At 37.2% G+C, this 13,468-nt stretch overlaps 2 protein-coding genes across 2 annotated transcripts; both read left to right on the top strand.

Annotated features, from left to right (window-relative positions):
- Nucleotides 1–954: 954 nt before the first annotated feature.
- On the top strand, nt 955–8,396 carry ACRALDRAFT_2021551 (uncharacterized protein; the record flags this gene model as incomplete). The annotated part of the gene is made up of 2 exons (XM_071020063.1): nt 955–963; nt 8,217–8,396. The coding sequence occupies 2 exons, from the start codon at nt 955–957 to the stop codon at nt 8,394–8,396; spliced, it is 189 nt and encodes a 62-aa protein (XP_070873758.1).
- Nucleotides 8,397–13,166: 4,770 nt separating this feature from the next.
- On the top strand, nt 13,167–13,448 carry ACRALDRAFT_2021550 (uncharacterized protein; the record flags this gene model as incomplete). The annotated part of the gene is made up of 2 exons (XM_071020062.1): nt 13,167–13,351; nt 13,436–13,448. The coding sequence occupies 2 exons, from the start codon at nt 13,167–13,169 to the stop codon at nt 13,446–13,448; spliced, it is 198 nt and encodes a 65-aa protein (XP_070873757.1).
- Nucleotides 13,449–13,468: the final 20 nt, after the last annotated feature.

Genomic DNA, 13,468 nt, shown 5'->3' with positions numbered 1-13,468 from the left:
AATAATTATCCCCTTTAACCGATTTAGATAGCGCTCTAAGCTTACTAGAGTAGCGTTACCGCGGCGGTGGCTAGCGGGGCGAGAATATCTAACGGCACGCTTAAAGGATAATACCGTTATCATAAGCCGACCTCGGGCCTATTCTAAGTTAGCGCGGTATAGCCTCGACACCCCTAGGGTTATAACTTATAATAGCCCTATCACCTCCTCCTTTAACGGCCGCTATATATTCCCGATAACGGCTAAGGACACGCTATTAATATTTAAGGGCTATAGCTAGAACCTGCTTTAGTTATTAAAACCGTGTTATCCCGCCACGGTACCACTAAGACACCGCTATAAGACTGACTTATATCCTTATAAGTTCGCTGGCTATTAGTATACTAATAGTATACTACGCCCTTTCTAGTAGTGTTAGTATAGGCTTTTATATCCTCGGGCTTTTCGCCCCCGAGGCGCTTAGTAAATCTAAGATAACTACTTAATATTAGAAACGACCATAAAGCGCTATTATTTTAGGACGCTTAGGATACCCCTAAGAATACCCACGGTAGTATACGCACGGTATTAGTCTTATAGTATTAAGAACCGTTCTTCTTTTTCTTATTCTTCTTAGGAGGTATCTTAGAGATAGTTAGTACTAAACCCGTTCCCGACGCGTGGCCCCCACGGCACCCCTTTACTTATATTAACAGTATAAGACTATTAATCGATCTATTAATAGCTATTTAGTTACCTATACCCTATCTTATTAGCCCGCCCTAGCACCACCGACTCCCCGTATACGCTACTATTTATAAGTAAATTATATCGAAAAGAACTCTTTTTAGAATCATAACTATTAATTAGCGATCGCTAATAGCGGCGGTATAAGGCCGGGAATAGACGCGGAGACCGAGGGGTGGCTTAAGATAGGACTTACGGAAAGGTAAAAAAAGGGTTATAGGAGGAAAAATGTTACGGGTTCACCCCGTAGAGATAATCCGGTAAAGCACCGGATCTTCCGACTAATTATAGCGTGTTCCTAGTAGGTCGCCGCGATATTATATTTAGGTCGTAAGCACCTATAGAGTTTTCCCCTTTCCTTCTTTTCTCCTTAGCTTTAGATAATTTAATTATTCGGCCTTACTCTATAAATAACTTATAACTAGCCGCTTATATATATAAAGCTTAGCGAAACCTATACGCTACGCTAATAAAGATAGACTATTACTTCGATCCACCTCCACGCGCTCCGTCACGCCTAGCGGGCGAGTCGCCTAAGGCTACGGAGTAGAGGAGGGAGATTATTAACCCTTTATAGACTTAGGTCGCGACCTTAACCACCCAGATCAAAGAATAATAGAATACTATTAAATAGCTATTATAGGCGATATAAAACTAATAACGTATAGCCACGCCTTATCTTGCTATACTATCGGAAAGGACTATATAGGGCCCTTAGCCGCCTATCCCGACGCCTACGCCCGATATAACGCCCGTTTCGAACCTTAGGACTAAAGTATTTCTATTACCCTAGAAGTTTAATAGTAAACGCTTAGAGTATATAAGCTAGTCGTCTAAGATTCGCGAAAAGCTCCTACTCGATTAACATCTTTTCTAGAGCCCTCGCGAGAAATGGTATTTTATTAACGCCTATTTAGATAAAGCTCCCCGCCGTGTTATCGCCTCCTTTTAGGCTATAAGTGGAACCGATAGTTAATACGACCCTAAAGACTTCCTTAATTACCTTAACCGTATATATAAGGATATTAATAAATCACTTTACGCGGCTAACGCCCTAAAAATATTATGCTAGCGTAAAGACTAAGCGTTCGGAAGCTTCGTACCCGGTTTCGAATAATAGCTCGCTATCGCCGGTAGAGGTTAATAGGATAATACTACGAAGATTATATTCCTAAAAGGAGCTCTTAGTAATCGCCTTTATACCGCCCTTATTACCACGAAACTACTAAATAACTATTATACTTAGGTAACCGAAATACAAAGCATCGCTTAGAGACTTAAAGCCCTTACTATAAGGCCACGGTTCGGCTAAGCGCCACGTAATAATAATAATAATAGTTATGCTCGTGATTATAACGGCGATATAAAGATAGGAGGAGTTAATTAAGTATAGACTAAGAAGAAAAAGATAAGAGAGTGCTATAACTACGGAAAGAAGGGACACCTCGCTAAAAGATACCGCTTAAAGAAAAAAGACGCTAAGGATTATAAAGAGAACCGTGTAGCGAACGTCTTAGTAGCCTCGGATAATAAGACGATCTATACGGGAGTCACGGATAACGATAAAGACTCGGAAAAAGAATAGCTTTAGTATAAAAACGGGTATTAAAGCCTACTATAAAGGAATAAAGGGATTAAAAAGAGTTTATATTATAGTTATATAGTAGTTATTTAGCTCTTATATAAGCACGGATTAATAAAAAGTTAATTACCGCTCTCGTAGATACTAGATATAACTATTATATAGCTATAAGTAAACGTCTTATAAAGTCCCTCCGCCTCCCGTTAATCGATAAGACTAAAAGACCCCTTTTAGGGTTCTCCGATATTATAGGGTCTATAAAGAGTTCCGGTATTACCGTATACGATCTTAAGATCGGTGGATATATATAACGATTATTCGCTTATATAATATTAGGATTAGATCACGATATATTCCTAGGGAAACTATAGATAGAATATAACGATATTACTTATTACGTAAAAAGACGTCGCCTTTACCACGGAGTAGCCTGGATAAATATCCGACTCTAAGGCGAAGAAGAACCCGATAATATTAGAGCTATCCGCGGAGCTTAAATAGTGACCGGGTTGGTATTCGCCGGTATTATACGGCGATTATAAAGGAAATAACGGTTCGGTAAAAAGGAACTCGCGCTTTATATAGTTAGTATTAAAGATATCGATAAGGCCCTTAGAGGTAAGTCTCTAGTCGACCCCCGAAAGTATATCCTAGAAGAGATACTATAACGATTTCCGGACTTATTCTCTGACTTATAAGCGAACCGCCTTCCCCCTTATCGACCTAGGGTTAACCATAAACTAAACCTTATATAAGGGCCCGACGGTAAGGAGCCAGAACTACCCTAGGGCCCTCTTTATAATATATCCAGAAAGGAACTCTTAGTCCTATAAAAGACCCTTACCGACCTTATCGATAAGGGGTTTATATAAGCTAGTAGCTCCGCCGCTAAAGCTTTAGTTCTATTTATAAAGAAGCCAGGAGGAGGGTTACGATTCTATTATAATTACTATGCCCTAAATACGATTACCTAAAAAGACCGCTATCCTCTCCTATTAATTACGGAGATACTCTAAAACCTAGAGTAAGCTAAGTGGTTTATAAAGCTTAATATAGTTACTGCGTTCTATAAGATCCGAATAGCCGCTAGCTATAAAGCGAAAATACCGTTTCGAACTCGATTCGGCTTATTTAAATAGTTAGTATACCCTTTCGGACTTAGTAGCGCCCCTATATCCTTTTAACGATATATTAATAAAACGCTATAGCGTTACCTTAACGACTTTATTACCGTATATATTAACGATATCCTGATTTATTTAAGCGGATCCCTACGCGACTATAAGAAAAAGGTTAACCTGGTTCTATAATCGCTAAGCGATACAGGATTAACGCTTAACCTAGTAAAGTATAAGTTTAGCGTAAAGACCGTGAAATACTTAGGGTTTATAGTTACCGCCGGTCAGGGCGTTTTATATAACCCCGATAAACTAAAGGCGATCCGAGAGTAGGAAGCCCTGACCTTAGTAAAAGGAGTCCGAAGCTTCCTAGGCTTTATAAACTATTACCGTATATTCGTAAAGAACTTTGCTTATATCACGGCCGCCTTAATAAGACTAATAAAAAAGGATTAAGTATTCTCCTAGGGCCCTAATAAATAAGCGGCCTTCGAAGAGGTTAAGAAGAAGTTCTAGGAGGAACCGATCCTATAATAATAGGTTTTAAGTAATAAGACCTTTATAGAAACCGACTACTCGGGATTTATACTAAGAGGTGTATTAGTTTAAGAAGACGAATAGGGACGTCGTTACGTGGTCGCCTACTACTTAAGCCGACTTATAGGAGCCGAGTATAACTACCCTATCTATAATAAGAAGATATTAGCGATTATAAGCTATATAACGTATTAAAGAGCAGAGCTCCTAAGTTATAATCGCTTTATGATCCTGTCCGACTATAAGGCCCTAGAATACTTTATAATAAAGAAGATACTTAATAAGAGATAAAGCCGATAGGCCAGCGAGCTTACTTAGTTTAACTTTATACTAGAATACCGTAAAAATGCTAATAATTATATTACTGATACTCTCTCGCGAAGAGAATAAGATAAACTAAAGGACTTCTCCGATAAACAGGAATAGGCGCGATATATATAGTTAATCCTAGAGACCTTAATCCCTATAAAGATCCGCCTTCTTCGCGAATACCCACGAGTATTCGAAGCTAATAACGAATTATAACGGCTATAGGACGGTATAGTAAAAGAAGATAACTAGTATCGCTAAGCTATATAAGCCGTATCTAAAGGCGATCGATAGTTTTCCCCCTTATTAGGTCTCCGAGCCTAGATTACCGAATATAGGATCACCTTATAAGGACTATTAACGTTCTAAGATCGCCTATAGGTGCCGGGAGCTTAAGAAAGGAGCACGTTACGAACACGAGTAATCTAATCTATACACGACTCTACGATTAGAGGTTATCCGGGGCGAGATAATATAATTACCCTTATAGTAAGACGCTTCTTCTGGCTAGGAATAAACTAAGACGTATATAGGTTTATATATAACTATAACGTTTATAACTAGAGCTATATATAGAGGAATACTCGACGAGGACTCTTAAAACCACTCCCGATTCCTAAACGAATAAGGAGCGACCTGTTAATAGACTTTATAACGGATCTACCTCCCGAAAAAGTATAGATACTTATAGGTTATAACCGATTAACTTATAAAGGCTATTATCCTTAAAGCGATAGACTCTATAAAGGCGGAAGCTTATACCGAATAGTTTTTATACTATCACTTTCGGTTCTATGGTATACCTTATTTAATTATAAGTAATAGAGGTTCTAACTAGATACGTTGTTTTTAGCGATACTTTTATAAATTAGCTAAAATCGAATAACGATTAAGTATAGCGTACTACCCTTAGACCGATAAAGCTATTAAATAAGTAAACTAAGAAGTATAGGCGTACCTCTAAGCCTTTATTTACTACGCCTAAGACGATTAGGATAGGTTACTGCCCGCCGCCTAATTAGCGTTAAATAACTAAGAGAGCTTTACTACTAAGATAAGTCTATTCTTCCTTAAACACGGATACTATATCGACCCGATCTAGATCCACGAGGAACTAAGTAGCGATACTTAGGAGTTTATAGCCTATAACCTGCTTTACCGCCTCTAAAAAGCTATAGAGTTCGCCTAAGCTTTAATAGCGGCTATATAGCTATAATAGGCAGAGTTAGCGAATAAGCGTTATATCCCCGCTAAACGCCTTTATAAAGGCGACCTTATATAGCTTTTACTTATAAACTACTCTACCCTAAGACTATCGCGTAAGTTAAGCTAGCTATACTAGAAATATATAGTTACTAAGGTTATTAACCCGTATATTATAGAACTAAACGTGCCTTTAAACGTATACCCGAGGTTTTATATAGACCTCCTACGATATACGAGTAAAGATCCGCTTTTTAGTTAAATTCTACACGACCCCTAACCCGGACTAATTCGTGATAGTCTCGAAGAAGACGAATAGACGGTAAAGGAAATCTTATACGCTAGGAATAAGAAGGTAGGCAGAGGCGTAAGGAGAGAGGCGTTAATAAAATAAGAAGGATACGCCTAGATATCTTAGGAACTAATAGAGTCCCTATAAGAATTAACCGCCTTAGACCGCTACGAAGAGAAGTATAGCTCGATTAAAGCTAATAACGGACTACGCGAACGGTATAAGAAGAAGAATAGTTATAAGAAAGGCGGTAAGGATTAAATAAAGGTTAGAATAATAGTAAGGCTATCCACGTTAATTAAGTCGGGGCGGATAAGCCCCGCCCTTAGCTACCGGGTTTAGGTATTAAGATTAACGTTATTATAAGCGTCCTCGTGACTATTAACGCTTTTAGCGATAACAGGAGATAATATAAACGCCGCGACCTCGGCCTACCTATCCGTCTTCTTTCCCTTAAAGGACTTAATATCCTCTACCTTAATACGAATAACCCCTATAACGTTCTTAACCACCTATAGGAACCGGTTAAGCCGGTATAGGCCTTCTACCCCTATAAAGGTAATCGTTATATTAGGAATAGGCGTAACGATAATAGGAGGCGCCGCGATAGGTATAGGTCTACCTACTATAATATAGGAGTCCCTACGGGGGGGGAGGCGGTGGCTTATACCGATAAGCGAGGCTTACCGGTACCCGAGTTAACGGGTATTAAAATAGGCTTATCCTCCTATAAAGTACTAGAGATCTCTTTTAAAACCCCGGACGCCTTCTAGAAGGCCGAATAAGCCGCTATAAGCGCCTTTATCGCCTTAGGGCTATAAAAGGGGTTATTATTAACTACCTTCGCCGCCTTGACTAGTTATCCTAGGTAAAGGAGGAACGCACCTATAACCGCTTTTCGAGTAATTATAATATTTAAGATCGGGTATCCTTACTCCGGGTCCCGACTAGTCGTAGTAGCGCCGCCTATTCTAGCTATTAGTAATTACCTTTACGTAAGTATAGTAAAAGACCGAACGGGTCCCTCTAGGAGGATATTTTATTCCACGAGCGCGCTTTGTGGGGCTCTTAACTACTATAAAAGCTTTACCCGCGGAACGCTTACCCTTAGCCTTAGCGGCTCGGGCTAGCTAGGCGCGGCGGTCTATAGCCGAGGCAGGAGTAGTGATCTCCTTATTAGCCGCGGCGGGAGTAGGTGCCTCCTCGCCGGTATTATTATTATTATTATTATTAGCCCCCTATATTATATATATAAGTTAGTAAACGTCGCGCGAGGCTTATAGGAAGAACGGGAATCGTACCTTAGGGGCCGGGGATAATCCTAAAAACTTAAATATCTTCTAGAGAGAGAGATAAGGGGTTAGAATAATAAAACGGCGTACGAAAGGGTGGTAGGCGATAGAAAATATATTCCTAATAATAAAGGATATTATTAAAAAAGAGAAGAAAAAACAGAATAACGGAGGTAACGGTAAAGTTAGTATTATTAATAAACGAGTTACACGGTTAGGGAAGGTACGTATACCTGTTCCTTATATAGAAGGAACGATCCTATAACCCGTCTACGAATAATAATAATGCCTGTATATATTATATTAATTAATCGTATAACTATAAAGGCCTACCTTAAGCGCTCTTTAACGAATAGAGAGGTTATTTAGGATTAAAAAGCTACTAGGGGTCGTTATTTAATTAATAAAGAGGCGTTATTTAATCGAATAATAACGTTTCACGAACCTATACCGAAGGTTAACGACTTACCGAGGGGGGAGGGGGGTAATATTACGGGTTAACCCCGTAAAGATAATCCGGTAAAGCACCGGATCTTCCGACTAATTATAGCGTGTTCCTAGTGGGTCGCCGCGATATTATATTTAGGTCGTAAGCACCTATAGAGTTTTCCCCTTTCCTTCTTTTCTCCTTAGCTTTAGATAATTTAATTATTCGGCCTTACTCTATAAATAACTTATAACCAGCCGCTTATAAAAAACAGGAAGAAGGGCGGAGGCCCTTAAAATTTTTAATTAACCTAACTATAGCTATAAAAGGCTACCGAATACGGCAGGCATATATAATAAAGGCAGGTGCCCCTGCTAAACCCCCCGCCTAATAGAAGGTGTAAATAAAGCCGGCTACCCCGATACAGGGAGGAATCTAGGAGCGCGGAGCCGCTACGGACTTCTTTCGGCCCCCCCATATAGGACGCCGCCCCTAGGCTAACCCGAAACTCCTAGCCTGCTACCTTCCTATTAGCTACTAGACTAGAGGTGAGATCCAGATACGTATTAAGTTACTACCGGGGCCACCGCGGCCCCAATACGGCACTAACCCTAATAAGGAGAGTATAGGGGTTTTTTACCCGAGAGGGGTTTTCCCCCCTATAACCAGCTAAGAAGGACCGTATAGCCTAAACAAGGCTCCTAGGATAGCTATGATAGCGGAGTAAGAGAATAATAATAATAATAATAATAATAATAATAATAATAATAATAATAATAATAATAATAATAATAATAATAATAATAATAATACTAATAATAATAATAATAATAATAATAATAATAATAATAATAATAATAATAATAATTCTAAAAGTAATAGCCAGAGATCCGTTAGACGGTCCTCTTAATCCCGTGGTGGCTAGCTATTAGACTATTATAGAACACTTATAGAACCTTTCGGCGTAAAGCGGAATAGTCGGGTATAAACACCTTCCCTTAAAAATATAGGATACCTTACTTATGTCGTAACTAGGAGCTAGCCCTTAGCCGGTTATTATTAGCTTCTTGCTAGTTTATATAAAACGGGTCTTCGGCCTAAGCTTCGATAATTCCTTTATATAATATAGGCGAGTAGGGATTAATAACTACTCCTAGGGTAATTAATCCTAGGATAAACTTTCTTAAAAACGCTTCTATAGCCTTAGTATATTCGGAGGTAACTTCGGAGTTATTCGGGTATACTATAGCTTCCGCGAGAGGCTATTAGCTAGGTTTAATAAGCCCGGCCAGTACTTAATTTCGAAATTATAGGCTATAATCTCTTTAAGCTAATATATATAGTACCCCTTTAACTTTAGCTTATTTATTAAGTATCGGTGATGTAGGTAGTCGGTAAGGACTAATACGGGAGTCTGGCTATGACCTATATAATACACCTATATATAGAATTATTTAATAATTATTATTAGCTCCGAATCAGGTATATTATAGTTAAGTTCGGGTCTATATAGTTTCCGGGATATAAACGCGATAGGGCGCTATATTCTATCCTTAAGCTAGTTAATAACTATACCGATTATAAATACTAACGCGTCGGGCTTAATACGTATAGGTAATATAGGGTTAAAGTACCGAAAACGGGTGCCTTATAAAAACCTCTTTATTTCGGTAAATACTACCTTAGCCTCCGGTCTAAAAACGATAATTCCAGGGTTCCCCCCCTTAGTTAGATCTATTAATAGTACGGCTACCTTTAAGTAGTTCCTGTTGATATTATACTTATAATAAGTAATAATTATATAAATATACTAGATATCGTAAATACGATATCTTGGTTATTACTTAAGCAAATAACGTGGCGTGATAACCGTCGCGTAGGCTGTTAACGTAATAGTCGCCACCCAATCTTTTAGGGTCTTTTGCCAGCCCCGGATCCAGGAAGAAATCCCAGAAGTTAGTTCTTTATATATAACCTACGCGTTTGCGTAATAAGCAGTAATCCTACGGATCTACAAATTTAATAGCTTTTACTTAATATTCCTCTCTTCCACGCGTATAGCCTACTACTTATAGCCTAATTTATTAAAGGGTTATAAGCCCGGGTTAGCAAAGAAGGAAATCTACTCTTTTCTACCCTTTTATTCTACTCGAAATACTAAAAAGACTCCCGCCTTTTTAGGCCACGTAAAAATACTAAAAAGACTCCTACCTGCCTTTTTAGGCCATCCCTTTATCCTCCCCCGGTCGCAGATCCTTATCTCCGACTATACGAAATCCCTTTATCTCCCAAAGATAGCTAATCGAATCGAACCGTTCGTTCCGATACCACGGTTTAAAGCTCTTTATTCTTCCTAATACGGTCGCTAAGAGTCGTGCTAAGAGGCTAGCTCTTTATTCCTGTTCCGGAAGAACCACACGATCGGAATAAGACTCTTTGTCACGATCGGATATACTATTCCTTTATTTATAAAGGGACTTTTTATAAAAGAAGAAAAAGGATAACGAATACGTGGATTAAATATAAAGGGTCTTATAACTGCTCCACGAATAATAGCTATAATAATTAAGCCACTTAACCTACCGCGCTGCCTATAATACTAGGATATCGTAACGTGGTATATAAGCTTTTAGTAAAAAGTCCGCCTATAGAAATCCTATTATTCGCTTTATACGAGTATCACTTTTCTTCGCGCCGCGAGATTTATAAATAGCTTCACTATTTAGACCCACTTTTAGACCCACTTTTCGAAGCTAGGCTAATCAGAATTAGACCTTTAGCTTAGTATTCTTTATTTCTGTCCTTTATCGATAATATAATAAAGAACAAAGGAAAAAGTAATAAAGAAAATAATAAAAATAAATTATTAAATAACTTAGTTAATTCTGACTTAAATAAATAATAAAATATATCGTTCTATTACTTAAAATAGCCTAATAAGAGACTAGCAAAGGAATTTCAGTCCGGGAGCTCCAGGGCAGTATAGACTATTAAAACTAGACTATAGGAATACACGCTTACTTCGCTTATAAAGGAAAATATATTAAAGACGTTATACAGCCCCTTTTAGTAAATCCTTCTATAAAACAGAAGGAGGAGTCTCTAAAGGCAGATAGAGATATACTCTCTGCTCTTTTAGACGGTCCCTTAACTTAGGTTTAAAGAATAAATAAAGCTTTAAAAGTATAGGATAAACTAAAGGATTTATATAAAGCAAAGGGATTCTGGGCCGACTATATCGTCCTAACTTCTTTTTTTAACCTCTCGCCTTCGGAATTCCCTAATCTCGAAGCGTATTTATATAAAATATAAGAGAGACTGCTTACCTTAAATTAAAGAGGTATATCCTTTTCTAATAAGGTGATCTTTGCCTAGATTCTTAATAGTCTCGATAAAAGGTACGAATCTATAGTAGGGTAAATAACTTAAGCTCTTAGTCACGATATTACTAGTTATATACTAGATAAATTAATAGCGGAATTAATAGATACTTTAAGAAAGGTCGATTAGGCGTCGAATACCCTCCTTATATAAGGTTCGAAATCATAGAGGAATAACAGTAAAAAACCCTAGAAAAAGACTAAGGGTTTATTCTATAAGAACTATAAGAAGCCTGGCTATACGCCGACTAACTGCTATTTCCTTTATCCTGAAAAAGCACCTCAGAACTGGGTAATAAAGGATAATTCAGGATTAAGGAAAGATACCCAGAATAGGGTAAATAAATCCTAGTCCTCTTGAAAGGATAAAGAAAAGAAAGGAGGTGGAAATACGCGTCTCTTTTAAAGAGAGAAACGTATAATAAACCTCGTACTAAAGGCAAAGGAATAGCACGCCTTAGATACGTCTTTAGAATAGGAAAACGACGAGTCTGCTACGGTTAACATAAGTATAGATTAAGAGAATTAACCGTAGGATTAACTGTAAGATTAGTTATAGGAAAAAGAAAAGGAAAAAGAATAGGAAGACGATAATAAAAACGAAGAGGCCGGCGTTATTTTTAAAGACATCCTCCCTCCTCCGTTTCCTCTTCTAGACCGTCCTAATCCTTTTATATAGGATTTAATGGATATGGATCAGGTATTTATTATCTTTTCTAAGAATAAAGATATAAATAATACTAACCTTAATATAGATTAGTTAGTAGAAAAGATTTATAAAATATAAGCAGAAAATAGTATTAAATTAGATCTAAATTTCTATATAGATAGCGGGGCTATAGCGTATATTATTATAAATAAAAGACTCTTTTCTACTTATAATTCTAAAGAGAGAACTGTTCGTTAGGGTCAGGTAAAGGAAATAAAGATATAAGGTAAAGGAGACTGCGTTATAAAATTCAGGGATACTAGAAAGCTTCTGCCTGTAAAAGAGTGCCTTTATATACCGGAAATAGGCACGAATATTATTAGTCTCTTTTATTTTAATAGTGAAGCTCGCGGTCTTATTAGAAATAAGAAGCTCTTATTATTTAATAATAAAAAGCCCCTTTTTCTTTCTATAACGGCTCTGCTTTATAACGGGCTATACTAGGCTATACCACGGGCATTATCGTATAGGGGGGTTAAGTCTTAGAAAATAAATATAATAAATACTAGAAAAAACATAAAGAAACTGTTATAAAGAGGTATTTTACCTAAAGAATAGTCTTAAGACTTAACTAGAATAAAGAGGTTTTAGAGGTTTAAAGAATAAGTTTCAAAGAAATAAAATAAACAAAGAAATATAAGAAAGGGGTTAGTTAAACCTTAATAAAGAAATAATATAATAAAGAAACCTTAACCTCTTTCACCTTAAGAAGAGCTTTTTAAATAAAGAGACCGTAATAACCGTCGAAGGACTACCTTTATAACTGAAAACATAACGCTATAGCATAACAGGATAGGTTATATTAACCCTATTACCTTAAAAAGTCTTTATACTAATACTCTTTAAAAAGATTATAATATAACTAATAAAGAGTTAACTAAAATATAGAGCTATAATGCCTATAAGAAAAGTAAGTTTATTACACTTACGAATAAAGATTTAGTTAATAAATATAAGGACTTTTCCTATTTAGAAAAGGTTTATATAGATCTTTACGGACCGATCGAACCTCTTTCTTATAATAAGAAGCGTTGGATTTTGTTTATATTAGACCGTTCCACCCGGTTCCTATAGGCATAACTGCTCTTAGATAAGTCTAAAACGACGGTAGTTATAGGTATAAAAAAGTGGAAAGCTTAGGTGGAAAATAATAATAATAATAATAAATATCACTTCTTTATTAAAGAAGTAGATACTAACGGTAAAAAAGAATTTAATAACGCCTCTTTTTAACGCCTCTTTAAAGGTATAAAGCATAATATAAAGCCACCGTACACTTATAAAGCTTAAGGCTCTATTAAACGAGTTATAAGAACTATAATAAAAAAGGTTCGAGCTCTTCTTTTCCACTTAGAGCTGCCTTAATACCTTTAGGGTAAAGCTATTCTCTTAGCTATTTATATATATAACAGATCACCTAATTCAGCTCTTAAATATAAGAGTCCCTTTAAGCTTTTATAAGGTCAGAAACCTAATATTAATAGGGCCCGACTGGGGAGCCTAGACGGATTGATATCCGGGCTATAAAATAAGGCTGGCAGTGGATTCATGGCTGTACGGCCGAAAGCTCTAAGTACCACAACCAATTTACATGTACTTCGTACTGTTCGAGTCGCAACGTACGTCTCATCATAAGTACCTGGACACACCATCCATATACACACCTAGGTACCCTTGTTATTACAAGCCCGTAGAGTCAAATGGAGTTAGGATAAATGCGGACGGTTTAAACCTACCCAAATTGGCTGAATGGAGATATATATGTTTCGATGACAGGTGGAATTTGCTACTTAAGATGTACATATAAATTGGCTGTGGTACTTGGGGAGATAAGGGGTGGCGTCATTGACCCACATCCAGCCACATTCTATAGCCCGGATATCAATCCGTCTA

Source organism: Sodiomyces alcalophilus (genome assembly GCF_042370955.1).
Source record: "Sodiomyces alcalophilus JCM 7366 unplaced genomic scaffold ACRALscaffold_6, whole genome shotgun sequence".
Classification (NCBI taxonomy): Eukaryota; Fungi; Ascomycota; class Sordariomycetes; order Glomerellales; family Plectosphaerellaceae; genus Sodiomyces; species Sodiomyces alcalophilus.
Note: the sequence above shows the minus strand (reverse complement) of the source record. Positions and strands in the feature narration are given on the sequence as shown.